Genomic DNA, 18,183 nt, shown 5'->3' on the forward strand with positions numbered 1-18,183 from the left:
GAAAAATACTATGCAAAATCGCGAAATCGCCTATCTCAATTGAACCTCAAACCCATAAATAATGATCCACCATTGAAGAAGGGTGAAGAAGTGCTTCTTTTTTTTTTTTTTGAATAAAAGAAAGGTGAAGAAGTTCCTTGTAGAATTTTTTGGTTTGAAGAAGGTAATTTGCATGTGAGACAATGGAATGATAAATTTCGAATTTAATTTTATAGTAATAACTAAGGTATTGGGTAGGAGCTTTCATTAAGAGTTTCCCATTTACCAGTAAAATAGCCCTTTGTTTGCAAATAGGAGGTAAAAGTTGGCTCTTTGTAGAATAAATTAAAGGTTAGTCCTTTATCTGCAGACCAACTATAAATTAACCTTTTAAAAGCAATTTTTCCTATTTTTTATGCATAAGTCGGAATCACCGAAACAAGATTTGAGATGAAAAGTGTTGCTATTCAAAAGAAACGAGTATTATTAAACGGAGGAAGTACATGAGTTGAATAAATCAACTAATATAAATTTGATCAAACTCAACTAATATAATTATTAGCTCAAAAAATAGTGAAAAAACGATTGAGAAAGTCTTAGTAAATTACGCTTAATTATGAAGTTAATAAATTACCTTTATGTGGTAGGATGTGATAGGGTAAAAATTTTTTTTATTTTAATATGATTTTTTATCTTTTAATAGTGATTTAAAAATTAGGTTATTAATTAGAAATATTTGAAAAAGACATAGTGGAAGATCAGTGATTAGATGTAAACATGGAAATTAGGTTGATAAAAAATAGGGTGATTTGGGAAGTGTGACAGTGATCTCATAAAAAACGTATAGAAATTAGAAACCAGTTGCGCAACAGAGATGCATTAGTACTATTAATTCCTTTCGCTTTTCCTAAATCTGGAAATCCAATAAAAAAATAAAAAATAAATAAAAAAAACTTAAAAAATACGAATCTGTGTATCTTCATTAATCACTTTTATATTTCAGACTCATCCTTCAGTTTCTTCCTTTATCCCACTCTCTCCGGCAGTTTCCTTTTTCTCAGAGGGGAATTCGGTTGAACCAGAACCAGTACTGTCTCAGCGTGGGACCGAGTGAGTGAGTGATTTGCTCGCGAGTGAGTGAGTGAGTGAGTGAGTGATTTGCTCGCGAGTGACCGAGTGAGTGAGTGAGTTCGAGTTGATGATTACAACAATGTCTCTCATCTGTTCACCTTGATTGCTCAATAACTTTTATCAATCTCCAAATTATTACTCACTTGATTGAGATTTCACCATTAAAGAAGATGAAGAGCGGTGTAGTAAGCGTTAATGGAGTTGGAATCTCCACCACAAAGCGACGATGGAGAGGCTTTGTAATTGCAGTTCTTGGCCTCGTCTTTCTCTCCATGCTTGTTCCTCTCGTCTTCCTTATCGGATTTCACCATGCTTTTCACTCTTCTCCTTCTTCATCTGGATCTGGTACCAATTCTTTTATTTTATTCTTCATCTTTTTGTTTTTTTTTTTGTCATTTTCCCATTATTTTTTCTTTCTCCATTGCAGGTTTTCCATCTCAACAACAAACTTCTTTGGTAATTTTTTTTCCTTCTCAAAACTATTAAATTATTTGATTCCATGTATTTGTGTTTGAACAAAATGAAAATGATTGAGTGAGCTATGAATCAATCAATTCATGAAATCAACTTGAATTAGTTTCATCAAACAACATCCTCTTGCTGAATTGTTGTAGCAGGATGATCGTGCTGTGGGAGCTTATGAATCTCACCACTATTCCAATTACAATACTATGGATCCGGTATACTTTTATGTTCCATCTCTTTTTTCCATTGTCTTTCTCATCCTTTATTAAATGTAAATGTGATGGTGACTTGCTTATATGCATATTAATGAACACTTAGCTAGCTTGGTTATTTTAAATATTTTTAAGAAGTATCATATAGTTGGATATTAGAGTTACGCAGTAAATTCAATTTTTACTGATTAGCCATACATCAATATTCAAGATTGAATGGATGATTTTTTTTACTGTAGCTCTCTTTCATGCATGGATGATACTAGATTAGTATCTCTTGTATAATCGTTTTCCAGAAAGATCAAACAAGACATGCTAAAGGTTTAGTAGAGAGATTGGCACCCACACTACCAAAGGTTCATTGCTTATGCTTTGATGGTTAATCCTCATCTTACACTTTTAGTTAGTGTTAGCTCCAGTCTCTTTTGATAATTCATTTTTGAATGCCTTTGCAATGGGAATACTAGGGCTATGGTTTAGATAATTCTTTTTTGGTTCTTTTATTTGTTAGTTTTCATATCGTCCTTCAATCCTCTCTCTGCTTATGTTGGTCATTGCATTGCTTTTTAAGGGAAGGCGGTTAGTTGGATACTTGGATGTGATCATGCATATCTACTAATGCCTCTTAGGCTAATATTTTTTTCAGTTAGGCTATAATAATGGTAATTTCAAATAGAGTGGGAAATTGTATTCCTTATAAGAAAGACTTTCTAATGTTCTATAAGCTTATCTTGTATTAGTATGAAACTGCATCCTTACTTCCACGTCTTTTGTTGGTTGAACCTTGAATGCCAAGTATTTTTGGGTTTAGGTGTACACATTTTTTTTACTAAACATTTTAACCTTAGAAGTAACTGTTCTCTTCATACCCGTGAAAGAATAAAATGGAACACAAAAATTTAAGATTCTAAGAGGCAAGGGAAACGCATAGATCTCATATTAGATAATATGGTACTACATATAACTTACTGTAGTTTAGATATAGGTGATTGTGCTTTTCCTTGAATTTTTTTGACTTAGAGTTGAAGTTAAGTATTCTATAAAGCTCAAACAAATTTCCTTTAATTTTTCTTATCATAGATTTAAATAAGCATTAAATTCACCAAAAATTCCTAATCAATCACCGTGATTTGTAAATCATCACAAAAAGACAAAAAGAATAATAATTTAATAATCAAAATTAAAAAAGATAAGTTAAAATAACAAAATTCTCACCCTATTAAATCCTACCACATAAGGGTGATTTATTAACTTCACAAATAACCGTTATTTATTACGACCTTCTCTTAAATTCACGTCTAAAAGTAGAATTATTTTATGATTTCAAGACAAATTACATAAATAATGATGTAATTAGTACTTACATCTCACCAAATGTTTTTACATTTTTCTTATATACAACCCTAAAGGTTCTATAAAAACTAGTTAAACTATAAAATCATGTAGATTGAAGTGAATTTGAAACATAGCAAAAATTATATTAAACAAATAGAGTTAAAGTTCCTAATAATTTTCTCGTTTGAACAAAAACAAGTCTTTTTGACTTCGTATATTTGCCTTAGTAAGTCTAAACAAATACTATTAAAATTTAGATTGCAAAAATATAAATCTACACATTAAAAAGAATGAATGTAAAATTATGAAAGCTAAAGAGTAATGCTATTATAATATAAATTTGTTAGTTTATTTAAAAAATAATAGTTTAGATTAGGATTTGATCCGTTAACCTTTGGTTACATATGTGTTACTCCAACCATTGAGCCAAATTAAATTTTATTATATTTTTGTGCTCTTTAAACAATATTTCATATATTAGTCAGTGGAGCCATAGCTAAAAATACATTGCATTTTTGGCAAAGGGGTGGGGCTTCTCCCGGCCCCCATGTAGCTTCGCCCTTGCATGTAGTCTAACAACTTGCACACATATAGCAGCCATCGAAAGAGCAATATGAGGGTGTTCAAGGCCAATAAAATGAGCATATTTAGTCAAACGATCAACTTCTACCAACACTGAATCAAACCCATTGGAAATGGGAAAGCCTTCCACAAAATTCTTGGATATATCTTCCCAAACCTGTAAGGGAATAGGGAGGGGTTGTGATGCGATGCCTTGTTCTGGTCGCATATAAGACATTCTTGGACATATTGAGTCACTCTTTTTCACATCTCTTCACAAAACTAGTCATAAGTAAGTCTTTAACTCTTCATTAAGAAGACCACTTTGGCAACACTATCTTACTCTTGTACAGAAGCTTGTCTTGTTCTAATTTATAACTCAAATAATTTTACCGCATGCAGTCAAATGTCTTTCCAAACTATGACTAAGCATGGGTCTGTATCAATAGCATGCCGAATTTCGTCTAATGTACCTCATTTGTCGAAAAAAGTCATTCCAGACTCTATTGAGCTAAAAGTTGGGTGCCTTGATAACTCATTTGCCAACTTATTACTAGCACCATGTTTGAATTTGATCTCAAAATTAAACCCCGACAATTCGCCAACCCACTGTCGGTAATCGCCTACAACCTCTCATTTGTTCCACGAGATGCTTGAAGTTCTTCGCTCTGTCCAAAGCAAAATGGCATCCGAGTAAGTAATGTCGCCACATTTGAATTGCTAACACGATAGCCATAAGTTCCTTCTCATAGATAAATTTGGCTTTGTTGCGGGAGCCCAAAGCCTTTCTAAAAATACACTATAAGATGTGTAAGCAAACACCACACCCACCTCATAACCCAAAGTATTTGCTTCAATAATGAAGGGAAGGAAAAAGTATGGCACACCCAAAATTGGTGCTGATAAAATGGTTGTGAAGCCTCCACCATCAACTCAAAGTTATCTTTCTTGAGTTGTGCCATAGGACTGGCCATCCTTTTATAAGACGTCGGGAATATCTTGTAAGACCAAGGAATCCACGCAACACTTTTAGATTTTTAGGAATTGGCCATCCCACCTTGGCTTATACTTTCTCGTGATCCACAACTATCCCTTTCCCAAATCTACACGCCCTAAATTAACAATCTCTTTTTTTAAATACCAAAATCACATTTCTTATTTGCAAACATGTGATGAGTTGCTAAGCCCAATAGCACCGAGAAATGATGGGTATGATCTTCTTCATTTACACTATAAACCAATACATTATCTAAAATACTAATACAAACCTTTGTAAGTAAACACCTTGTTCATGAGAGATCAAAAAGTTAGTTGGCACATTTGTTAGCCCAAAAGGCATAATTGGAAATTTGTAATGCCCCTCATGAGTCTGAAATCCTGCTTTGTGAGTATCTTCAGCTCCCACCAAATCTAGTGGTAACCTGATTTGAGATCCAATTAGGAAAAACTATTGGCTCTATGAAACTCGTCTAGTAACTTATCTATAACTGGAATCGGGTTTATCTTCCACTGTTTCTTTGTTCAAAGCCAGGTAGTCAACACAAAATCTTCACGACCCATCTTTCTTTTTGAAAAATATCTCAATTTCTCCAATCTTACCATGTTCTTCCACAACATTTGATAAAATAGAATTGTGAGTAGCTTTGGTGTCTATCATCACCACTATCTCTGTTTCTTCAATCTTACCAAGAAACTTCATGGTCTTTGGATTATCAATTCCTGCCATTGTTTTCAGTGACACAACTATAACTTATAAGTGTCTCTGGTTGGGAATCTTCGTCTTTGTTCACATTTTTAACTGCCCTATCCTCTTCTTCGACACCATCGTCCGAGACCAATATTACACTCAACTCTTTTTTTCAGCAAATGTGCCTCAAACTCCATTTTTCTTGGAATTCTTTATCTAACAATCATCTTGAATTTTCTCTTGGGTTTTTACAAAACGAATTTGTGGTGGGGTTATTTTGTTTTGGTTGTTTTATTGTTAGAAGAGGGTTGGAATAGGCTAGAATAGGTTTTTGGGTATAATTAGGTTTCGTCAGAGGAAATGGGTTTTTCTTTTAATATTTAGGCCCAACATTACCCTAAGCTCTATTTGGCCTACCTCCCACTTTATTATTGGCCTCATCTGTCGGTCCAATCCAATCCGTAGCACTCTGGCTCCATAATTCTTGATTCACTTCTCACCTTTTTCTCGAAGCCACGAATGAAGGAAGCCAAAAGTACCTCCGTGGGTCTGAAATGGTGCAACACCATGCTCTTCAACTCCTACCAATTCTTGATTGGTTTTGTTTTGTTCTCCCATTGAAACTAAAACAAGGCATCTTCATCCAAGTCCACTCAACTACTTCAATCTTTCCCTCCTCTAACGGGCAATAAAAGGAAATATATCACTCCGCTCTCAAGATCCACCCATCGAGATTTCCTCGCCAAGAATGGGAAATTCCAATATCCTAAACCTCCTAGTCTTATCGTCTTGTTTACCACCAATTTCTCGCCTCTCACCAAATGTGGAATGTAATCCCATGGGAATTTTCAATCATTAAAGTGCACTTTCAATCATTTGATTAGTATAAATGCCAACATGAATCATTAATTTATATCATTTATCGTATCAGCAGAATTTCTTATTGTTTTCAAGGAAGTCTTCATAAATTTATCTTGATAAGTTTTTACCGAACCTCTTTTTCCTGTTTTGTGGTTTTTGTTCTGAAATCACAACTTTTCATGAGAGAAGCTCAAAATTATACAATATTCCATTAACCCAATGCTATAGTGGCTCCCACCTAAATATGTTGGTGAAGTCGAATGTACACAACGTTGCCCTTTTAAAAACAAAGAGCTTTCTTTTTTGCCTTTGATAGAAAACGTTCATTCGCAAGTTTAAATGATATAACTGCATATAATTTAACAATTTATTTTAATATATTCCATTATAATCTGAAAACAAATATATATAAATTTGTCTATGTTGAAAAATATATGGAAGAATGTGCTATTGCATATGGATTTGCTTGAACCCATTATTTTCTCTTAGAGAACCCAAAGTATGGGGAAGTATACCATTTAGGTTTTTTTTTCAAAAAAGCTTTGAACATTGCTAAACAACTTGGTTTTTCTTTGTTTGCATTTTGCCAAAACATGTAATGTTGCCAAAATTCGTCACAGTTGGAGCACCTAACTCTGCTTTATGATTACTTTTGGTAATTATGTAAGGATTGTAAATTTGTAAGCTCTGAACATTGAACTTGGCGAGTTATCAAGCTGTGGCTGTTACAAGTGTCAGTACAGTGTGTCTCCCTCTAGGTATCAAGTTTGATTTGTGTTCTAGTTTATTTTTTTCCAATCTGAAAATTTTGTCTTTGAACTGCTCCTTTTAAGACCTGTCTGTGTGTGTGTGTGTGAGAGAGATTACTTGTTTTTCTCGAATTATGCATCCATGCGTGTGTATCTATGTCTCATGCTAGTTTGCTGAGTTGAACTGTGATTGCTTTTCATCATTGTCTCTGATGGGTCCTTGATTTAGTTTATAGATTTTTGTAATTAAGCCAAGCTGTCTTTGTCCCAAAGTCTGCTATTGTTTTCCTAAAAGCTCTTACATGGGAAATGAATTGTCCCAAAGTCAATGGGGTGGAAGCAACTCCAAATCCACTCTCTTATCGACGAACTGCTGACTATCGGCTATGGCAAGGTGTTTCAGTTGCGTGGATGTGAATTCTAGATTAGAATCTTATTTTTGGGCTGGGGCTATTGTTTACTCATCAGCGCTATCTGTTAATCGTGTTACCATCTTTTGGGATCAAGAATGTGGGTTACGATTTAAAAATACTTCCTACATACATTTTATGCCATCATACTGTTCTCTGGACAACTGTGAACTTCCTATTTTGCGAGCAGTGTTGAATGCGGTCACTGAATATAACTTTTGAACTCCAGGAGCGTGTTGGTAAACAAGACCTAGGAACATCTTTTCATATTGGGATAAATGGATCCATCACTAAGGGACATCCTGGTACTTAAGCTTCTTAATTCAAATATATCAAGGCCTAATTTAAGTTAAAGAGTATAACTAATCTTTGAATTTTTTCAGAGAATCATGTGGACAAAAATGTCCAAAAAGCATCTCCAGAAAGATATGTATGTTTTGATTCTTTTATTCCTTCTATTATTTAGTTAGATATTTTTCTCATCGGAGAAATATTTTTCCAGAGAATAGCAACCACTGAAATGTCATCAAAATTTATTTTGATTTTGGCAGAATGTCAACATCAACAGTCCTATGGCTTTGAATCAAGGTGATGAAAGTGAAGTGCTATGTGAATTGAGATTTGGTAGCTATTGCCTTTGGCGTCGTGAATATAAGGTAGCTATAATAGATTCCATGGTCAAAAAGTTGAAGGATCGACTATTTGTTGCTCGTGCATACTTCCCAAGCATTGCCAAGCTTCCTGCACACGAGAAATTGTCTAAGGAGTTGAAGCAAAATATACAAGATTTTGAGCGTATGTTGACTGAAGCTACTACAGATGCTGAGCTTCCACCTCAGTGAGTCATCAACCATCTCAAAATTACCAGCCTAGGAACTTGTTTTAATTTCCTCCCACACGTACCCCTCATGCTCACATTTACCCAAGAATTATGAAAAGAAAAGGAAAGAAGGGAGTCAAAGCAGAGAAAACCAAAGTGTAGAAAGATGGGGAAATAAATTTGAGGAATATTGCTAGTTCATGAGTGGATGACTGTTTTACCTGATGAGTTCTACTTTTACAGCTTCAATACAATTGTGTTTAATGAATCATGTTATGCCTAAGCTAATTTACATAGGCTGGAGGGGTGGATGGGGGCATTTTAGCGAAATCATTATACACAGATGCTTTTGAAAAGTATGAATACATGTTGCTTAAGAGTTTTAGACTTTCTTTTCATGTTTATGTATCAACCTAATTTATTGAGTTGAATCTGCAGTATCTGATATGTCATTTTATAAATTCATATCTTCTCTTCTGTACAACCATTCATTTTAATCTTTTTCTAATAAAGGTATTACTTGTGTATTTTGTTACAGTGTTGAGAATAAGCTGTTGAAAATGGAAGCTGCAATAGCTAAAGCCAAATCAATACCTGTGAATTGCAACAATGTGGACAAGAAATTTAGGCAACTTGTTGATCTAACTGAAGATGAGGCCAATTTCCACACCAAGCAAAGTGCTTTTCTTTATAAACTTGCTGTCCACACCATGCCGAAATCTCTACATTGCCTGTCCATGAGATTGACTGTTGCGCATTTCCAAAACCCCTCTGTGGGTTTGGATGATTCAGTGACAGAGAAATTTGTAGATCCAGATATGTACCATTATGTTATGTTCTCCAACAACGTATTAGCATCATCTGTTGCTATTAATTCTACCGTTTTGCATGCTAAAGTATGTTCTTTCCGAGGCTCGTTTTGTCCATTTGAATTTTACAATTTTATTTTTATTTCTGTAGGTTTTAATGATGAGCTCTTTTTTTTTCAGGAGAGTAAGAAACTGGTTTTCCATGTCTTGACTGACAGACAAAACTTTTTTGCTATGAAGCTATGGTTCATTAGGAACACATTCAAGAAAGCTTCAATTCAAGTATTGAATTTTGAAGACTACAATACGATACCTGGTTTATCACTGTCAGAGGAATTTCGTGTTACCTATCAAGTTGCAAAGCTTCCCAAGATGCATTATAAGACAAACTATATTTCCTTATTTTCTCATTCACACTATTTCCTTCCGGAAATATTCAAGACATTGGACAAAATTGTTGTTCTGGATGATGATGTTATTGTTCAGCAAGACTTGTCAGCATTATGGAGACTCAATATGGGGAAGATGGTCAATGGTGCTGCTGAGTTTTGTGCAGTAAGGTTGGGACAGCTGGACAATTATCTAGGTAATATCAATTTTAACCGGACATCTTGTGCCTGGATGTCTGGATTGAATGTGATAAACCTGACAAGCTGGAGGAAGCTTAATCTTTCTGAAAAATTCCAAACAATGGTCCAAGAGGTGAGTTGCATTTTCTTATGCCTTTTCCACCTTCCCTAAATCTTGCTATGTTTGAGCACTATCACTATATGATAAAATATTACAGTCTGACGGCTGCTGCGATGCTAACCCCATCCCTCTTTATTTGTGGTGAGTTGTGTCTCCCTTGTGAGACATTTATGCAATCCTTTTTCCCTTTCCAAAATTCATGTTCAACCAAATTCTTAAAAATTCTTTGAATCAATTGATCATCTACCTTTTGTTTTACTTGTTAGTTACGATGCCTCATGTTGTTCTGTTTTGTTCAAGGCTTTGGCAATTTTGTTGCTGTTATTGTTATTGTGTTGTGCATTTCGCATTATTTGTCATATTTTTTTTGCGTTCGATTTTCTGGTTTTGGCTCCTCTGCTATGCTGTCGATTTTCAGATTGGATTCAGTACGTAGTTTTTACCCTTTCTATGTCTGAATATGTAATGCAGTTGACAGGAGCATTTCCGATTCCACTGCTGTTTAATTGCTTTCCTGTTGCGACATGCTAGCTCTAAACTAAGACCTAGTAAAGTTTATCTAAATCACTAATTCCCCTGCAAGTAATTGATATCAGCCTGTTGCAATGATTTTTTACAATGACAGTTTAGGAGGGAAGGCAGATTGCTGGAAGCTGCTGCATCTAGGGCTAGCTTGCTCACATTTCAAGACCTGGTTTATGCACTTGATGAAACATGGGTTCGGTCAGGTTTGGGTCATGAATATGGTCTAGATGTACAGTCGTTTAAGAATTCTGCGGTGTTGCATTATAGTGGAAACATGAAACCTTGGCTTGAGCTAGGAATTCCAAAATACAAAAGTTTATGGCTCAAGTTTATAAACAGAGAGGACCAGTTTTTGAGTGATTGCAATGTCATTCCATAGAGAGGAGGATCCGGGTTGTTGAAGTACGAGTTACAGCATTCTTTCGTTTTAATTGAGGATTTTGAAGAATCCTTTGCCACTATGACTTCAAAGATGAAGTCGTGATTCTTATGGTTGAGCTTATTGGCGTGTTATATTCAAAAATTCATAGCTGAATAGTCGTGAAAATCGAATTAATCTTCAAGGAAGATGATCGCTTTGTTCAAACAGACACAGAGAATTCTTGTCAACTTAAATTTCCAGTAATTGGTGTTTGGACATGCGTAGCTTATGATTTCAGGGATCCTAAAAACATCAAGGGAATGTGTATATCTTTATTTTCCGGACCTGGTGTTGAGAAGGCAAATCACGTCCAGTCCAATTGATTGCTACCCTTAGCAGATATGTCCTGTGCCGATGAGTGTGTTATAGTTGCTATCAAGTCTTTTGCCTAAGATAGGCAGTCTAATATGATCCCCTCGTTTTGGTATGCACTTTTTTTGTCTAAATAATGAATATCGCAGAGTCAATTCGCTCTCCTTCTTTGCCTTCTTCAGCACTTTGGTTAAGTCATTTAGTTGGCATTTTTTCTTGAGGAAAAACATAGAAAAAGGAAAATCACTACATGTTCTTGCTTAGTTATGTAGATTGTGGCTCATTTGCGAATGTGCAACAGCATTAGGCTGATGTGTAAAATCTCGAATGATGTGCGGATTGTTTGTGATTTTGTAGCTTCAACAAACACTTGGATACAACCCATACTGCATTTTTTTGTAAATTTAGGATAACACTAATGTTGGAAAAGGCTATTTGTATTTTATTTTTGTTGGAACATATGTGTCTGTTTTATTGGTCAACGATAGAAGGCATCATAAGAAAGTAAATGGGCTGCAAAAAGCATATTTATACGCAGCAATTTTTTTATGAATAGAAAAGTAGAGCAACATTTACAAGCTTGAAAAGCGAATTAAGCCATGTTCAGTTAACATATTCACATTTCGATTTTACTCGGTTCATTGGTTTGCTACATTTATGTTTTTGTAGGATATTAATTTTAATGGGTTTTTTGTGGGAGGTTATAACAAATAGATGGATTTGAGGTGAAGAAATATATTGAGTTTGCAAGGAGAAATTAAGAGAAATGTAGAAAAATTATTCGAAATCTGTAAAAGAAAAGAGTGTTGGTATGACCGTATGAATTTTGATAAGTAAAAATTGAAATGAATTGCATACATAAATTCTATAAAATATCATGTGACGTCAATTGTCAAATAATCTTTTTTCTTTCATAGAAATAATTTGGTTGTTTTTCTATTGGAATAAGATTTTAAAAGCCCGAGAAAATCGTTAAAGGAAAGCATTTTACCTCTACACCAATCCTTAATTTTCGAAAATTATTTATTTATTCTTTTTAATTGCTAAAATTTTATCCATTTAGGATTAGCTTGCATTTCCCTTCCCTCCTTTAAGAACAAGGTAAAATAGATAGATACATAATTACGGAATTGCAAATATCTATTTTTAGAATAAACAATGCACAAAAACAAAATTTAGGATATCATTATTACTAGCTTGGGCCCTTGGCTCTCCTTGTATCTCTCCCTCCATATCTTTCAATTCTTTTTCTATTCTCCCCATACTTCACTGCTCCATTTACCCTTCTTTTTCATGTTCTTCATTACACCAAAACATTCCTCCTCTCATTCGAAGAACAGAAGGAGTCGGAGAGAAAATAATTTATAAGAAAACAAAACAAAACAAAAATGAAGATAACATCTATAAATATGGCATCATGGATGTTCATGGCAATAACGGTTGCAATTTTGGGAGGGTTTAACAGGAAAATGGTCGCGGCCCAAGGAGGATTTGACTACAAAGAGGCATTAAGTAAGGCGATTATGTTCTTAGAATGTCAAAGATCTGGGAAGCTTCCACCTACAAACAGGATCCCCTGGCGTGGTGATTCTGGCCTTGATGATGGCAAGCTTGCTAATGTCTGTATATATTATCCTTTTCTTCATCTTGTTATTGTTTTTCCCTTTTCAATTCTAACATGTATGGGAACTATATTACAAAATGTAGGTCGATTTGGTAGGAGGATACTACGATGCAGGAGACAATGTAAAGTACGGATTACCAATGGCGTTCACAGTAACAACGCTGGCATGGGGTGCTATATTCTATGAATCTCAGCTACAGGCTGCAGGAGAGCTTGATCATATGAGAGAAGCCATCAAATGGGGAACTGATTATTTCCTAAAATGTAGCTCCAGGCGCAATCGTTTATACGTTCAGGTTGGTGATCCCGTACAAGATCATCAGTGTTGGATTCGTCCTGAGAACATGAAGACCCCTCGCACTGTCTTACAAATTAATGAGCATCAACCTGGCACTGAGATTGCTGCTGAAACTGCTGCTGCCATGGCTGCTGCTTCCATTGTGTTCCGCAAAATTGACTATCCTTATGCTCGTAAACTCCTCAACAAGGCCAAATCAGTATGTTTTTGTGTTGCTCTTTTGCATTTTCTTAGCGTGTCATTCTCCCCGAAATCTTCCTAAGTGTATCATTAATTATCACCAGGGGTGGTTTGCGCATGTGAAAGGTGTTCTATTGCACACGACCATTTAAATCAAAAGGCTCAAAATCATTTTCGTTTAGTTTAGTTACTTGCGTTTAGGCCCAAAATAAACAGGGTTACAAAATTTATTTCGTCGTTTTGCTCTGCTCCTAATAATTGTGATAAGAGTATGTAACATGATGTAATGCATTTATGATTTCTAAGAGCTTGAAACTTACATTATAATCAATCTTTGATGTAACACACAGTTGTTTAGATTTGCTGGAAGCTATAAAGGAACCTTTGATGGAGAATGCCCCTTTTATTGTTCATTCTCAGGATTCAATGTAAACTCTTCTCTCTGCCTTTTTTATACATGTTTTCGTTTTTCAGAATATTAATCATATTTGCGCTTACAGGATGAGATGCAATGGGCAGCAACATGGTTGTACAAGGCCACCTTGAATCAAACATATTACGATTATATTGAAGATCAGTCTGTTGATGCTTCCATAAGTGAATTTAATTGGGACCTTAAATATGCTGGAAGCCAGATCCTTCTCACCCAAGTAAGTACTCATTTTAAATTCAAACCCCTCCTGTTTTTTCTTTTTTTTACCTTTTACAACTTCAAAACAGAAAAATGGGAATAGCTGAGATGCATATACTAAGATGAATTAATGGCATACCCTCACGCGTATTTATTTATATAGTCGACCCCATGTGTCTGGTTTGAGGGTTTGGAATCGTCATATGCATTTAAATGAAGTTAAAGACTATCAAGGGCTAATTGGAAAGAACCTCTTTGTTTTCACGAGGGTTAGGTAGTGTACAACGGAACCCCCAAACCCCGTCTATGCAAGCGTGACTTAATAGTATTGAAATAATAAAATGTTATGGTGGCAGCTGTATTTTGAAGGACAGAAGAACTTGGACGAGTACAAGAGGATGGCTGACAGTTATATATGTGCAGTCTTACCTGGAAGTCCTTATGCCCAAGCTCCCTTCACTCCTGGTACCCTTATTTCTAGTCTAAATCTTCATATATCAGTATTTTGAGTTTATAACTGGCAATGGTGATGACTCTCAGGAGGACTGCTTTACATGAGAGATGGGGCCAACTTGCAATACGCCACAGCTGCATCGTTCGCATTCAGTGTCTACGGCGATTTACTTGCAAGATACAATCAGAAAGTCATTTGTGGACAGAAAGAATTTGGATCAGCTGATCTCCTTGCCTTTGCTAAAAGACAGGTACACAAATCAATAATAAGCTTGTCAAATGAAGACTTTGATCATTCTAATGTGTATTGCATGATGGGAATTGCAGATGGATTATATATTGGGTGACAACCCGAAGCAACGATCATATATGGTAGGGTTCGGAAAAAACTTCCCACAACAGCCGCATCACAGGGGAGCGTCAAACCCTGTGTTGCCACTGACTGAGGTGGTGTCCTGTGCAAGAACATTTATAGACTATTTTACTAAAAATGCTCCAAACCCAAATGAGCTTACCGGTGCCATCGTTGGCGGTCCTGATAAAAGCGATAACTTTGAAGATCGACGTAACATTGGAAACTATGAAGAACCATGTACTTATATTAATTCTCTTGCTATCGGTCCCTTGGCTAGATTGGCTGTTCCATCCTAATAAAAATGTAGTCTAACCATGTGGCTTTGTGCGTATGTATCCCCATTGTAGCTTAGTTTGTTCTGTGCAGCAGTTAAAACAAGCATATTATCACCATACTAAAATGAGATAGTTAAGCATTTGCTTCAAAATTCAGACAAGAAAATGAGAATAAAACAATTGTGAAATAAATCAGCAGTATGAGGGTCACTTTTTGCAATAACCAATACTATACGACCACCTCCTATGCATCATTAGTGTCCATCTGACTTTTAATACTACCTGTCAATTACTCTTAAGTTGTATTGCATTCTTAATCTATAAGCTATGTCTATAAAATAGTCATGTGAGATCTTATTTTCTTCATCTCAGTACAATATTATTAATATCTACTTATTATAATTTCTTATTATGCACAATTAATGATACTAATGATAGAAATAGTGTATTGACAAATATGTCCAGTCAAATGATACATTTAGCCGACTAAGAGAGTGTACTTTATTATACAATTTCCTTGTTCTAATTGTTAATGTAGCAGCAACAGTCTAAATCTTAATCTTAAATCTTTCCTTTTGCATGCCTTTATTAGTTTTTAGATAACGAAAGAAAAGGAAAGAGAGATTTGTAAAGATGTAGGATTTTTTGTTTGGATAACATAAAGGGAGGGAGGGAGGAATTTAGAGGGAAAACATAAACAAATTTTGTTGAGAATATAGTATCTCCTAACGAATAAAGATTTAGAGAAAAACCTCATTTTTCTTTCCTTTCCCTCCCTTGTTTTTAAATAAATAATGTGCCCTCTCCCTCTTTACCTCTCTCCTTTTCCCTTTCTTGTCTTTCCTTTTCTTTCTTTTCCTTTTCCTTCTTTTTTTTTTTCTTAATTTGTTATTTAATCATAGCGTAAAAACATTGAAATTCACTATTACCTATAAATATCATTATAAAAAATTAAATAAGTCAAAAATGAAGAATCTCTCTACAAACATAGATAGGTATATTTCAGAATTCAAAAATAGAGTATATAGTAGTCTTCCAAGACATATTATCTAAAAATTCTTTTTAATTTTTCAATTTCTAAATAAAACTCCTAAGAAAAAGAATATCATGCATGTTTCCTCGTGTATAAAGGAATACCAGGGGCGGGCAGCCTTGATTTTAGTTTTATTATTGATTTATTATATTATTAAAATATATTTACTTATTTTATTTATCTCTTTATATTTACTACATAATAGAAGTATAAATTAACATAAAAATTATTTAAATGTCATGTAGAAATAAAATAATAAAAAGTATTTAAATGTCGTATAGAAAAATTTTGGGAAAATTTATCTAAAATAATCTGACCTATTGCCTATTTCTTGTGAGTAATCAATACTATTAATTATTTTTAAATAATCCAACATTTGTATATTATTTGCTGACAGCATCCCTTTTCATATTTTAACCGAGTATTATAGTACCTACCCCAAAGAGGCATAGGGAGCAACCAACGAAAAGTATAAGGGGAAAAAAAAGTGAGTGTAACGACTAATAGGTACTTATAATAGGCGATTAAAATGTAAAAAGAGGTGTTGTTAGCAAATAATATACAAAGGTCGGGTATTTTAAAATAATTAATAGCAGGGATTATTCACGGTAAATAGACAATAAGTGAGATTATTTTAGATAATTTTTGCAAAAATTTAAAGGACTGACCTAGAAGGAGTAAAAATATATTGGTTTATAAAAATGAAAATTTGAGGATAAGAATGTGGGATTGGATTGAGATTTGTGTGTTGGGATTTTATATAATATACTCAATTTCTTATTTGGTATGTTAATGCGAGTAAATAGGGAATTGTAGATAAGTATTGAAAATAAAATATAAATTTACAATTTTATTCCCATTAAAAATAAAAAAAATTATGAAGTTTTTCATAAATAAGGATATAAAAATCTTTTTAATCTCAAGTTCAATTCTCATCTTCAATTACTTGCCCTAGGTAATGAAACCTTGGGAATTCATTGATTATAATCCCATTCCTAATCCCCAATTTTTATAAAAGTGGAATTCAATTCCCATTCCCATTTTATAATCTAACAAACCAATTGGTGTGAGATGTTAATTCTTATTATTAGGTGTGAGATGTATATAGTACTAATTAAATATTCCATCTATTTTTTAATTTATCTATTTCTTATTTATTAAAGATATGCTAAGAAAAGAAAAAAAAAAGATGAAAATCAAACTCTCTCCACCTAATACAAAAACTGATTCTCAATATGCTTATCTATTCTTAATTAATTAATTAATTAATTAATTATCTAGATTTGGATTCAAGGAACATTTATCTTCTACAAAATCATTTGACAAATTTCAACACCCAAATTATGATTACAATAAGTAAAATACTAATTTAATCACTAATCCCTAATTTCTAATCTCTAATCTCTAATCTCTATCTATGCCTAAACCTTTCGTCAGAAACAAGAACACTAGAAGAACAAGCAACCACATTTACATTATTATTATTATCCATAAAACTCTTATGATAAGGACGATGCTCTTTGATTTGGTGGAGATGAAACGACGACGTTTGACCGAAGTAATCCTCTGTATCTGAACAATTCACCTGTTCCTGTTCCTGATCCACTACCCCACCATCATGATCATAATCATCATGATCTTGATCATGATCACCAAGTTCGGAAAGGGGTAAAATAGGCATGGAGATGTGATTATAATGAGAATAGAACAACCCAGTTCCTGATTTCTTCTTCTTGTTAATCACATTATTAGTCTTAAACATAAGATTATAAGCCATTAATGTTCTCTTCCTTTTATTAAAAGGGTTATCTGATTTCTCTAATTCCTTCACATTTCTCACTTGGGTTAAATTCCCATATGATTTTGACTTTCCTGTATAGAATTTTGATAATCCTTTCCTCCTGTAAATTAAATTCCAAAATGGGATAATTTATTTAATTGGATACTAAAATATTCCACCATTAAATAAGAAAAAAGAAGACTAACTTGATGGGTAGAGAATCTTCAAGAGAAGTCAAAGAGGAAAGACTGCTTTGGACCTCTTGTTGATCATCATCATCGTCAGTAACATCATCATCAGGTTGTCCGATTGAAGAACTTTGTGATGTTGTTGTGAAAGAGCAGGTAGGACCCACATCTGGTTTCACAATCCTTCTCAAATCCACCTCTAATGACATGATCAGCAACAAAATTAAAAGAGGGATCTGAGTCTATGTGAACAGAAAATGGGATTTGGATTTCAATCGAAGGAAGGAGGAAGGATATGGATAAAACTTTAGAACAACACTACAACTGAAAAAGGAAGGAAAAAAAAATTAGAGAAGGGAGTAGGTCAGTTTATAAACCCAATTAACACCAGGATTTGAT

General features: G+C 34.2%; 3 protein-coding genes across 5 annotated transcripts; 2 read left to right on the plus strand and 1 right to left on the minus strand.

Annotated features, from left to right (window-relative positions):
• The first annotated feature begins 869 nt into the window (after positions 1–869).
• LOC130817517 (probable galacturonosyltransferase 7) lies at positions 870–11,516 on the plus strand. Of its 3 annotated transcripts, none has more exons than XM_057683261.1 (9): positions 870–1,455; positions 1,538–1,566; positions 1,725–1,790; positions 7,620–7,695; positions 7,774–7,820; positions 7,942–8,228; positions 8,749–9,106; positions 9,200–9,721; positions 10,335–11,516. In XM_057683261.1, exons 1-9 carry the CDS (start codon positions 1,281–1,283, stop codon positions 10,611–10,613), a joined length of 1,839 nt encoding a protein of 612 aa, XP_057539244.1. In that variant the 5' UTR covers positions 870–1,280; the 3' UTR covers positions 10,614–11,516. The 3 variants fall into 3 exon arrangements, with proteins under 3 accessions (XP_057539244.1, XP_057539245.1, XP_057539246.1); XM_057683262.1 differs by having other exon boundaries at positions 1,728–1,790; XM_057683263.1 differs by lacking the exon at positions 10,335–11,516 and adding an exon at positions 10,181–10,318.
• A 141-nt stretch (positions 11,517–11,657) lies between these two features.
• On the plus strand, positions 11,658–15,181 carry LOC130817518 (endoglucanase 16). Its single transcript, XM_057683264.1, has 7 exons — positions 11,658–12,586; positions 12,675–13,088; positions 13,420–13,497; positions 13,570–13,719; positions 14,057–14,165; positions 14,241–14,404; positions 14,481–15,181. The coding sequence occupies exons 1-7, from the start codon at positions 12,356–12,358 to the stop codon at positions 14,802–14,804; spliced, it is 1,470 nt and encodes a 489-aa protein (XP_057539247.1). The 5' UTR covers positions 11,658–12,355; the 3' UTR covers positions 14,805–15,181.
• Positions 15,182–16,725: 1,544 nt separating this feature from the next.
• On the minus strand, positions 16,726–18,183 carry LOC130818250 (KID-containing protein 1-like). Its single transcript, XM_057684348.1, has 2 exons — positions 17,803–18,183; positions 16,726–17,717 (listed from the first exon to the last, which is right to left on the minus strand). The coding sequence occupies exons 1-2, from the start codon at positions 17,991–17,993 to the stop codon at positions 17,228–17,230; spliced, it is 681 nt and encodes a 226-aa protein (XP_057540331.1). The 5' UTR covers positions 17,994–18,183; the 3' UTR covers positions 16,726–17,227.

This window comes from Amaranthus tricolor, chromosome 7 (genome assembly GCF_026212465.1).
Source record: "Amaranthus tricolor cultivar Red isolate AtriRed21 chromosome 7, ASM2621246v1, whole genome shotgun sequence".
Taxonomy (NCBI): Eukaryota; Viridiplantae; Streptophyta; class Magnoliopsida; order Caryophyllales; family Amaranthaceae; genus Amaranthus; species Amaranthus tricolor.